This window comes from Manacus candei, unplaced genomic scaffold (assembly GCF_025592945.1).
Source record: "Manacus candei isolate 608988 ecotype Guabito, Panama unplaced genomic scaffold, ASM2559294v1 h1tg000043l, whole genome shotgun sequence".
Lineage (NCBI taxonomy): Eukaryota > Metazoa > Chordata > Aves > Passeriformes > Pipridae > Manacus > Manacus candei.
In genome coordinates, this window is record NW_026138091.1 from 13,543,917 (window position 1) to 13,556,602 (window position 12,686).

At 36.0% G+C, this 12,686-nt stretch overlaps 1 protein-coding gene across 5 annotated transcripts in view; it reads right to left on the reverse strand.

Annotated features, from left to right (window-relative positions):
* Positions 1-12,686, reverse strand: part of DOCK4 (dedicator of cytokinesis 4) — a 245,517-nt gene that overhangs the window by 90,115 nt on the left and 142,716 nt on the right. For all 5 annotated transcript variants that reach the window (XM_051795356.1, XM_051795355.1, XM_051795358.1 and 2 more), the window contains one exon: positions 9,836-9,961. In XM_051795356.1, the coding sequence (XP_051651316.1) occupies positions 9,836-9,961 (126 nt within the window). The remainder of the gene's footprint in view (positions 1-9,835; positions 9,962-12,686) is intronic.

Sequence of the window (12,686 nt, forward strand, 5' to 3'; positions counted from 1 at the left end):
GTGATGCAATAACCCCAATGCTTTGGCCCTACTTAGTTAGCATCCTGTTATTTCACCTATCTGGCTAATCAAAAGTAGACTGACGAACTCCTACAAGGGTTTCTAATATGAAGTGAAGGCTAAAGCTGTATGGAAACTGAAATTCCATAGAACGTAAAAAAAAAAGTAAAGCTGCAGTGATGTGGATGATCACACAGTCTGAACTTTCCAATACAGCTCAAGTTTTCAGTGCACATTCTGCAGGGACATTTACTCTGGTATGTGAATTTAACTGAAAGTGAAAGGTGCTGAATTGAAATGTCTGGTTTGCTAAATCAAAATGTGTACAGTACAGCACTGGCAGTACCTGCCTTTTCATATAGTCCTGCCCATACATTGCAGCTTTGAGCTGGTAAACATATCTTGAAAGCACTTTTCATGGGCTGGTAGAGGAAAAATTCCAAACCCTTCTTGTCCCAGCTGTAGGTGCTAACCAGCTACATTACAGATCAAGGTTTCTGACCTATGAAGAAGCAGAAGCTTCATGACTTCAATCCAACTAGTAATGAATTGTTTGAGGACTGACTGGGAGTGGGGGACAGAGACCTAATCATCATCATTACATGCAAAAGTCTATTATAAGGAACAGGACGAAAAGCCAATTAAAGTTGAAAAACAGCCACGAGACAGACTGCTGGAGGACACACTTAGTTAATGGAGGTCAGCCTTCCCAAACCTGCCAACTATAAATCACAAATTTTAAATAACCAGTAAAGAGAAAAGAGCCAGAAATAATTTCCAAGCTGGAGATAACAGTGCATGCTCAGGGGTCCTGTTATGTCCACCACACAGTTTCATTACGGGATGGCTCTGTAGACTCCATTTCCTTCATAGGTCGAAGGCCGCATCATCACTATTGAGGACCTATGTACAAACACTGATCTGCTGCTGCTCACAAGTGGACCCCAGCTATGGGACCTGAATGTAAGCTGCCCCCAGCTCAGAGAGGTTTGAATGCTACCACCAAACCTCAGGTGACAGGAACAACACAGGTGATCACTAGTAAGGAGACAGTCAGATCAGTACAAGTGTCAGAAGAATATTTGTATGAATGTATCATTTGTACTTTTATTTTTTTAGAAACACTTGTACCTAACCTAAGCATCAAAGTAATGATCCTTCATCACAAAACTGTTTTTAAACTTACACTGAGGAAGCTGTGAGTTGCAACTGCAACATAAATATTAGAGCAAGACTTTTCTCATATTCCAAATACATTTAGAACTGTAGAATCTCTTGTAGCATATTAATATGGAACAGGGTTTCAAGCTGAAGATAGCTGTCAAAGATCAAAGGTAGTTGTCTGTTAAAAGAAAAGAGTTTAGTTTGTCAGCTAGCCTCAAAAAGCTTTCTCGTGAAATAAATTTCAATTTGATTATTTAGTCGTGTAAAAAAACACAGAATGACTGTATTTGAACAAGCATCTCTGATAGTTATAGCTGTCCTGACAGCAGTCACTAATTTAAAAATAATTACACAGAACTCACTAGGAGCTCTTGTTAGGAACTGCTTTTTTGAAAGCTTTGCTCAGAATTATAGGTCCTTTAGAACCATGAATTGAAAAAGAGAAAAAAATTATTTTGTTTAGAGAAAGTTCCTGTTCATTTACATCTCAGTAAATGAGATGCAAGCTAATGAGATGCTTTGTTTTATATTCTAAAATGACTTGAGCAGATCTTAAAACAATTTCAGTTGTAGGGACTGAAAATCTCTGGATGTGGCATAGACAAAATGGTATTACCCAGGCTATAAATCTTGTGGATGTAAAACATTTTCAAGAAAAGATCCTTAAAATACTTTGTAGAATGGGAAAAGAGCTATGTAGCAACTGCCAGTGGGAAGATCTAAAAAAAAACCAAGCAGAAGGTGATTTTAACTAGAGGAGAGGACTAAGGAACACTAGTACACCTTGCTGCCTACCCTTCAAGTCAATCCAAACCCTTCAAGCCTTTTAGCAGCTAGGATGTTCTGTGACATCCATCTGATATATCGACAATAACAAGCAAAACTGGAAGATAAAAGACAAGGACAGGAAATCTTCCACTCCCTTTTTAGCCCAGTAAACTCAGAACTGGCATAGCTTAAGTTTCAGTAGGAGCAAGGAGTTCACAGAAGTACAGGGAACAGGACAGAAGAGCTCAATTCAAAAGCAGGTGGCCCTATGTCTGGCTGATGCAGCACCAGAATATAGTCTAAATTTCAACAAGCTACATTACAAGCTGATGATATTTGCAGTAGTCACAACCTGGAGGTTGCAAATCCTCTAAATATAAAAATACATGTGTTTATTAATAAATATATTTGGGGGTGGGTCTGGGAAGAAAAGATTAAATCCTGGAATACTATAGAAATACTAAACTCTTGCTAATCCCTTTCTGGCAGTTGACCTTGATGATTTCATAGGTTCATAGAATGATTTGGATTGGAAGAGAACTTTAAAGGTCATCTAGTCCAACTTCTGTGCAATGAGCTGGGATATATTCAACTAGATCAGGTTGCTCAGAGCCCCATCCAATCTGATCTTAAACGTTGCCAGGGATGGGACATCCACACCCTCTCTTGGCAACCTGTCCCAGTGTTTCTACCCTTTTTTAAAAATGAGTGCAATATTTCCCTTTTTACAGTCACTGGGTACTTCACCTGCCATGATATTTCAAATATCATGGAGAGTGGCCTGGCAACTACATCAGAATTTCCTCAGGACCTTAGGATGCATCTCATCAGGCCCTATAGACTTATATATGTTCAGATTCCTCAGGTGGTTTCTCTTTCAGTGGGAGGAACTTTGCTCCATCCAGTCCCTGACTTGAGGTTCATCCACTTGACAGGTGTGGGAAGAGAGACTGACAATGAAGACTGAGGTAAAAATGTTGTTGAGTATCTCAGCCTTCTTTCCTTCTCATCCACTGAGACCAGTTTACCAGTTGTGTTCATCACAGGGATTATGCTTTTCTTGACCTCTCTTTTCTGGCTGAAATACCTTCTTATTCTTTGCATCACCTGCCAATTGCCTTGGCCTTCCTGAACCCATCACAGGACAACTTCCTGACTACACAACTGAACAACATCCTTATACTCTTCCGAGGACACCTGTCCTTACTTTCACTGCCTGTGTATTTCCCTCTTGCACTTTAGTGTGACCAGCATGTCTTTACTCAGCCATACCATTCTCTTGCCTTCCCTTTCTCATTTCTTAAACATTTTATTTAATTTAAAAAACAAAAATTCATTTTAAAAAATTCAAGTTAAGCAATCTGAGATCATTTGTGACAATTGTAATACAGAAGGCTGTTATCTGTGAGAAGGGCGTTCTTAAGGAGAGCAGCTCATGAAGACACATGCATGCTGCATTTCACAAAGAATGTAGGAAGTGAAATCCCATTACTGAAACGATTTCCTTTTTGTTTTGCATTTTAGAAGATACTGAAAGACTGACTGGCTGCTTATCAGGGAATATATTCAGCACTTTTAAAAAAAGAGGCAAGTCTCATTGACATGCTTGAAGCTGCCAGTAAAAGTGTTTGAAATTTAAAGACCCTGACAACCACCAGTCAGCTGTCCCTTCACTGCTTTCTCCCCATGGAGCAATACGTTGACTTCTCCATTATTGTGGTAAAGAACAACTGTCTTATTTGCAAGAAAATTTTACACAGACTCACAATATTTACTGTTTATGGGTAATATTCACACACAACTCAAGAATGAGAAAATGCTGTACTTGCTGCTTAAATAAATACATACAAAGAAAAGGTCTGAGACTGGGACCTTCTGGGTGATACTTGATAAAAACTGATTGGGGCAGAGTATGTGTTTGCATTTAAGTATATGACAGGGGATGGGCAGGAAAAAATAAGACCGTTTCTGTTATTTATATACTGGTAGCTAGTTTATGTATTATCTTTGCTATTCTTGTTTATATATGGCAAACATTAAAACAATTCTGCCTGTGTTAGGATTTTGGGCACTGGTGACTTTAGTAACACTATTGCCTTTTTGTTGTTGGATTAAGTAAGCTCAAGCATTTAAATCAAGGGAAAAAGATTAATAAATGATTCTGTTGATAACTTTTCTCAGTTACTCTAGTTTCATTTTTTAATAGAACATTAACTGCATTTTCGGCTTTATTACAGAAACTTTCAACAAACCCTAAGAAACACTCACCAGAACACAGCAAATGAAATGCTCTTTATGAGGGATTCTCAAACTGCAGTACTTTCAGTTGTCAATTGGATTATAGATCTATCATATAACAGCCAATTGCTCTGTGACTTATTTTTCTCTTCTTTTTAACAAGGAGATGTAAAAGAAGTTGTTTTGAACAAGTGGGGAATAAAAGACTTAAAAGCCTTTTTAATGGAAAACTTTGACCTGTTGACTTTGTATAGCTATAAAATAAAAAATATTTCCAATAGAATTTTGAAAGACCCGTTATTTTTACAGAGCTAAAGCATTCACTTGTTAGTTTGCCAGTGCTCCTTACCAGGTTTATTGAATAAAGACTTCCAAGCCATAACTATCCTTATATACACTTCCCATGCATCACTGCTATTTATTCTATACTCAACAGAAAGCCAGCTTATTCTTCCAAATACTGTAAACTGCAGAAGACCCTTCTCCCCATTCTCCACTTCCAGAGATTTTAAATTAAGGGAAGTCTAGTTAAATTCTGGTTTGTCTTCCCTTCCATAGTTTTCTTCTACTTTTTTCCTTCAGTTCCTAAGGAACCAAGAAAATAAGACAGAGGAGATGGAAAGGAAAAAGGAAAACAATATACAAGTTCCTTGAAATTGTCTTACCAAATATGTAGTCACATATTAGTATTTTTGTTTTCTCCAGTGACTTGTAGAAATGATAATTCCTTTGATCAAAGCATTTAAAAAGTATTAAAATAGGATTTGAAAAGCAGAGGGTATTCCCCATAGTGTACTACAGTTTTGTGAAAGGTCAAAATTCAGGGTGTATTTACTCCACAATATTGCTTGAACATATTTTGTGTAACTAATATATCCAGGCAATATTACTTTCAGTAATTAAAAATACGTATTTCTGGGTTCTTGAAATCAGAAGAGCAAACAGTGGCAGGTGTTAAATTTAGACAGTTTGTACTTCACAGAGGATAAAGAAGTTTGGAAAAATTCATTCTGCTGCTCAAGGGAGAAAAAATGCTTAAGTGCGTTAGACATATATTTCTTCTCCTAGAATCAACAGCTCTTCACTAAGTCCAAGCTCACTTGCAGATACAGACACCACAATGAAGAGAACATATTCCACAGTCTTCTTTACATTTTTGCCCTCCAGACACTTATTCTATGCTTTCAAAGAATGAATACGCCTCTAGTCAAAAATCATATAATTGAAAAATGCATGTTATCACAAAGATAGTATTTTGTGAGATCATTTATATAAAAAGAAAAAGATTCTAGTTCTACCTTCATTTTAAAAGCTTCTGAAAATAGTAAGAAAGGTGAGTGTGTACCTGTACATTAAAAGAATAAAAGACCTTTTAATAATTCAGATGAAGGAGTAAATAGTATATTCAGTAGCTTTGAAAGACAAGATTCTAATGAGATTTAACTGGACAGCTTAAGGATATCTAAAAAGTTAAAAGGTGACAAATGTAAAGCAATGCAAATGTGATGGCAAAAAACTTCAGTTACTTTTCTTAAATTAAGCATATGAAAGCTTAATGTGGGAAACTTAAAGCGTAACAACATCCCAGGCACCTCATTCTATCTGCTGAATGAGCAGAAATTGTAAAAAAACCAACCAAACAAAAAGATAGAATATTGAGAAACAAAATACGATTTTTAATCTTGGACAAATAAGCTTGAAAGAATGAAAATTCCACTACAGAAATTAATACCGCAGTTTCATGTAGAGTCTTCAGCAATGCTACGCGTGAAAATTAATGACAGAATTAGAAAAGAACCATAAAATTCTGGGCAAAGGATTACAAGCCAAGACTTTTCCAGTCAGGACTGACTAGCGCAGCTATAGACACCAGTATTAGAGACACTCTAAGCTCTACAATGACACTCTACAATGTAAACAATGGCTAATGTAAAACCATTGCAGTGACTTGCCAATTCTTTAACTTCTTCTAATATCATAAGAGTTTAATCATTTTGATTGACAGAAACAAATATAAACTCTTATCTTTAACTCAAAGCACGTGGTAATCAGATCTCAGCAGTGGTAATGGCACCAGTTCTGATCATAAGCTGTAAAAATCATGGCTATAACTAAGTAATATACACCTATGCAAGTCTTTGAGATATAACTAAGTAATATACACCTATGCAAGTCTTTGAGAAGTTGGCCAACAGGCCAATTGTTTATACACTGCAGGACATTTTATGGACTAAGATATTTTTAGTCAAGCTGCTGTTGTCTATAAGACACAGAGTCTTTCAAAATCAAATCTATGGTTGTTTTAAATAAGAACTATCTTATTTTATTACTATAGACATGCATAGAGAAAGTTTGTAGATAAAGTTCCAGGAAGTAAGGCTTGGACCTAATTGAATTACTTAGTGGAAAAAGTATTCTACAGGAAAACATGAAAGTACTTTACTTTATGTGCTAGTGTCTCACACTGAATGGATTTTGGCTTTGAATGTACCAAGTAGTTAAGATGACGTCTACCAGTAAACTACCAGTAAAAGACTTAGCATTATTAAGAACAGTATAGCTTACCACACAATAGTTTAGAGTTTGTTTGCAACTGGTGGGCATGGCAGGGAGCTATGGCTCCTCTGGTTAAGTCCCCATACAGCTGTGCAAGGGTTTATTCCAATCCTAAAAACCCCAGACAACACAAACTAGTGATCAGGCTTAATTATGGAATCAGACATCTTCCACAAAGATGCAAAAGAATATGTACGTGCATGCGTTCTAGAACACGTGAACATTTGCAGCATTGAAGCTACGTGCTGATATAGATGCTCAAAGTTGAATTTGGAAATAGATTCCATAAGAGTGCACTACATAAAATAGCCAAAAAGCAAAAAAAAAAAAAAAAAAAGCTTTTACATTTCATTCCTATTACATATGTTAATGTAAAGTGTTCCTCAAAAGTATAATACATTTGTGAATATCAAATGCTAAATTTTATATACTAAGTAATGATGTGACTGTCTGATCTTTTAGGAAATGGTGAACACAGAAACTCAGTGTGCAAGCACAGCTGTCCTTCAGTGTTGTACAAAGCTTTCTGAGAATATTGGCTTATGTATCTGCAGACTACCACACCAGAATGTTGGAATGGAGTTTACTAGTGATCATATAAAGTCTGCCCTGAAATCCTGGTCAAACTCAGAAAATGCATACAGAAGATGACACTTTCACTTCCTGTCCTCCTTCTGTTGGCTAGAATAAAGTGAGTTACCTATTTCACAGCCTTTTTGAATCATTGCCATCTACTTTTTTTCCAGTCATTTACTTCATTTCCTAAAACACTTGGAGTTCTTCATTAAAAAATTCCAGGGGTCCTGGATAGTGCATTCTGTGGCTTCCCCCTGTCAGGCTGTAGTGACACAAAAAGCATTACTCTATAAAAACACGCATTATTATTGTCAACAAAATTCCGGTTTGGCATGTATGCTGATCATTTTTACTTTTAACAGCATAACCTCCACAGAGAAAAGGATTGATACGACAAAAAATGAAGGTCAGAGAGAGTTTAAATAAATCAGAATAGAAGAGAAACTTAAAATATGGCATTTATAAAAGAGATACTGCAGTTTAGCAGCATGAAGTATTTCTTATTGAATAATTCAAGAGAGTCTGGTTCAGAACACTAACCTAAGTGCTAATTAGACACAGCAACACACTTACTTTCAACAAAAATATAAAATAAGATCTAATTAATGACCATTTCTAGTGGCAAAAGATGAAGTTCTCTAATTTATCTCAGGAAAAAAAAAGACACTAGAAAAGAAACAAAATTAAAGAGGAGCTTTAAAGTAAAAAAGCATTTCAAAGGCTAGGTTCCTGCAGGCATTTCAGTGCCTAGGGCATACTGCTCTGGTTAGCCCTTGAAAGTCATCATTGCAAGAGTGAGATGATTATTTCTCTTCAGGAGAAATCCCTTCTATGCCAGTAAACATGGAATAGAAGTTGAACATTATTTAAACTGAGGTATGCATACAATTGGACTGAGAAAGAAGCATACCAGAACCCATATATTATTTTTTTAACTAAAAATGGGACTGAATGAGCCTGCACAACTCTTTGAAACTGAGTCGAGAAACTCCTCCACCAGCACAGTACTCTGGTATAACATGTTTTTCTCAGTTTAATACATTATTTCTCAACTAGAAAGTGAGGGGACACGAGAGCTATTTACAGAACTTAGAAAATATGATAACACAGAGCAGGAGGTGACTAAATCATAGATAAATGGAGAAAGGATTCTTAATGGGAGTTATAGTGTGCTCAGTAAAGCTGCTTCCACTGTTATCAGCCACATTATCTACAACACCCATTTGATTCAAATTACAAATCCAACTGTAATACAACAAACAAACCCAAGCTAATAAGCCATAAAATTTCAACTGAATGCTTCCACTAAGCATACATATATAAACCAAATTAAGTGACACCCGACTCATGCATTTTATTGTTCTAAATATTGCAGTCCCATCAGCATAGTATTTTCATAGTAATTCTAAAACTGTTTTATTAACCTGTGTTATGTGCATATTTTAAGTGATCAAGTGGTGCTGATCAAGGACGCAGAAGGACAGACGTTTAATTGGCAGAAAGAACACAACAGTGAATTCTCCGTTGTCAAATTTCAGGCAGAAGTTCAAGAGAAATACATGTTCGTAGCTAAAGCTGAGTCTCATTACTGAGTTTGAAATGCCTATTTAAGACCTCCTCGACTAGCGAAGTATTGAAGTTTATTTATTCTTGCCTCAGAACCTTAGTTTACTTCTGATTTAGGTCCACAGGAATGCAAAGACAGAGCTTTATACGAAGAAGACAGTCTCTGTTAAAAATCCACAAGTCATGAGGATGATTTGAGAGAGTCAAGACTCTGTGTGTAGACTCAGCTGAAACCGAGATGTGAGCTCCTCCCTGCAACATTTGTCAGCAACAACATAACACCATAATCATGCCAAATTGGTCTGCTTGCAAGTATGCTCTTCCTTTAAAGAGATATTTGTCTTTTAATTTCCACAAACCCATTAAACTTTTTAAAAATTTCATTTCAGGAATGGAGCTATAAATAATTCTACAATCTTCTTCCTGTATTTGCTTCTTCACATTCATACTGACACAGTCTTTATACCTTCCTTAGCATCTGCTTAAGTATTTGCATATTTTGTCATACAAATAAGCAAAATGAGGTCTCTGCATCTGTATTTTTATCCATTTCCAGTCGTTTTCCAGTACTGGAGGCACAAACCTTGTGAAAACAGAAGCTGTACAGTACCAGTGAAATTCTCTGAGTCTTTATTTAGAAAGCTACCACCTCCTAAGAACATAATGTTCTGCTGGTTATCTTTTTCCCTGCATAAAGCTCAGCAGTCTTGTATTCAGTCATCTTCACTTCTATATAGTGAGGTTCCATCTCTCAAAATAGGCTACTATGGTCGTACGCCCATTTGACATTGGCATAGCAACTATACAATGTATAATATAATGTGGCCACTGGGACACAGTTTTCTTCTAACTTTATGAAAAAATACTAACATAAAAGTCCCTAGAACTATTTAAGAAGCTTCAGAATACAGTAGTTATTTGGAAAACAGCTGAAAATCAAGTAATTATTGATATATTTTTCTCTTACCAGGCATTATGATATTGGAAAAACCTAATTTCCTTGTTATCGATACTCCATGGGTAAATCTGGATGTATACTCTCTCCTAATTTGTTCTATGTCTCCATGAAGTAACTGAAGAGAAACTGCCAGACCTGAAAATGAAGAGAAAACCAATGAAAGATAAGACACTCAAACAGATTATGGACATCACTACTATTTAAAAATTACATGTACTTACAAGTATATATGCATTCCTGAGAAAACAGAAAATTCAGAGGAACTTCGATTATACCCAGCCAACACACTTCAATTTTTAAATGTATTTGGGAAAGGCTCCAACATCCAAAAATCAATAAAGACTTGAAAACAACTACCCATGAAAAAGCATTAGCAAATTATTACTGATGTGTAACTGAGCTATGACAACATGTATCAAAATTATCTCAATAGGGATGGACTGAGGCCTTAACTAAAAAAAGAACTACAAAAAGGTAAATTTAGAGAAATTTCAATCCGTAATATTGAATACCATTTCAATTTTTGACATTCTTCAACACAATCCTGCCTTCACTGATATGCAAGAAAAAGTGCACATACAATGGTCCCAAACTATGAGTGAAATGCAGAACTGTCATTACAGTGCATCAATTAACCTGATACAAAGTTATACAATTTATTCATCCAAAATCTGAAGAAACAAATTCTAATAAACCAATGTAGGGTAATCAGTATTTTTTACTCAGGAACAGTACTTTTATAATGACTGAAATTACAATCTTTTTTCAGTATTCATCAGATTTAATCAATCACACTCTTTCTTATGTTTGCTAGAAAAAACATGCAAAATGCAAGGGTGGTCATATAATTTTCCAGCATTTATTCTTCTAGAACCAAGGAAGTATAACTTCATCTACTACATCTGTGGTATACAAATAAATTGCAAAGAGCATTCTTCATTACAGTTCAGATTAACAAAAACAACAGGCATGCCTTTTGGTTATTTCAAATATTATCACTGAGGCGTCTTCCCTGACCTTCAACAATACTGCAGCATATCACGTATCAACATGCAGATCAAGCAGAAGATAAGAGCAAAGTCTTCATTTACGCTGAACAACTGGAGATAAACAGACAACTCGGAAGAGTCATAACGAACTTGAGATTAAGCTAAAGCAAATAACATGCATGCACAGACTGAACAACAAGGTCATCAGTCCTTTCAGCTTTGAAAGAAGTTTCTCCTTCAACCATGTTACTATTTAACTGAATAAATTTACTTGAAGTTTGATGGTTCCTAAAATCAGAGCTTTAAAAATCTGTACTAAGTACTGTCAGCTCAGGCTACTGCAGATCAGATATCTGATTACCATGACAACTTTTATATTTTTCTTCTTACCTACACTTACATTCTATTATTTTGGCAACTCCAAAGAACATGATACTCTGAGCAAACTTTCCTTTTCATCAAAAACAGCTCGCCTACACATATCCAACTGGGTACATAAACAAATCTTACAAGCCGAAACCTTCAGTGAAGTCTATTCTATTTTATGGACTGTATTTGATGCCATGGACATTAATTATTCTTGTAGAAGAATTTGTTCTGTGGTTATCCAGTGAACAACTTTTAGAAAGTAGTGAAAATTATTATTGGTGTAGGTGAGAAACCAAACTGCACTGCGGCTACCTGGTGGTACACGAGCTCGGTACAAAGTCATACAGGCACAGTTCAGGCTCTGTTAGACCAGGTGAAAGGTTTTTCACTGCTGTATGGGAAGATCTAGGCTGGGTATAGTTCAGCTATAAATACGGATATTTAGCCCACCTCCAATCTTGCTTCTTTTATATTTTAAGAAACTGCTATACATACATATGTATAATCATACCCCCATATGCCCCTATTGCACTGTTTCCTTGGAAACCTAAAAAAACTCCTGCTGCAGATCACATCAACCACAACAGCATTAATCAGATATTGTACACCGCCTGGTGTTGAGCAAAGTTATTGTGTTTTCTACAAAAGTTGAAGACCTCAAATCAAATTTTATTTAAGTATAAATTTCACAAATTTCCTTGAAGAATTTTATTTAGCTCAAAAACAGGATGTCAAAAAAACTCATCAGTGGCAAAACTTTTAACTTGAGAAAAAAAAACTGTCAAGATTTCAAGTACTTGCTCATGCAAGGCAAGAAAAGATAGTAGAACTCTGTACTTCATGGCATTCATTGTTAGAAAATGAAGAGTCATCTCTATGCATCCAAAAGCATCAAGAAAATCTCTCAGTGAATACACTTGAAACATGGGTTAGTCATTTTACCTATAGTTTAAATACATCTTTGGAGTATAAATGGTATGCATTCCCCAGCTCTTCAGAATGATGAAGAACACTGGATTACGAGAGCAAAATTACTTAAAAATGTGATATGCTGTAATGAGAGCAGTAAATAGGAAAGAGTAAAAATAAACCAGAATGGAAGCAGGGAAAAAATGCACAGGAAAGGAAGTCTGAAGAAACTGCGAAGGCTTCAAGTTAACAATTTTGACACTGAGGATCCAGTTACCAAACAAAAGGGAATTGCCAAGAAGGGAAGTGAAACTGATAAATCTGGTAAGAGTGCTAATGTAAGGAGCACATAGACTTTACATAATCAACGAAAAGAAGACGACTCCCAATTCAGCATTCGGATTACTCTCTCAGAGCTCCACTAATTTTGCAAGGAAACCAGGCTCCCCTACACTAAGGACGTAAAACCATAAGACACATACTGTTACTGAGCTGTGATAGCCAAGTTACAGAACAGGTTGTTTGAATTTCCAATGATTTGTCACATTCAGTATGCTGAGATAGGCAAAAGGTACATATTGTATATGAAAAGT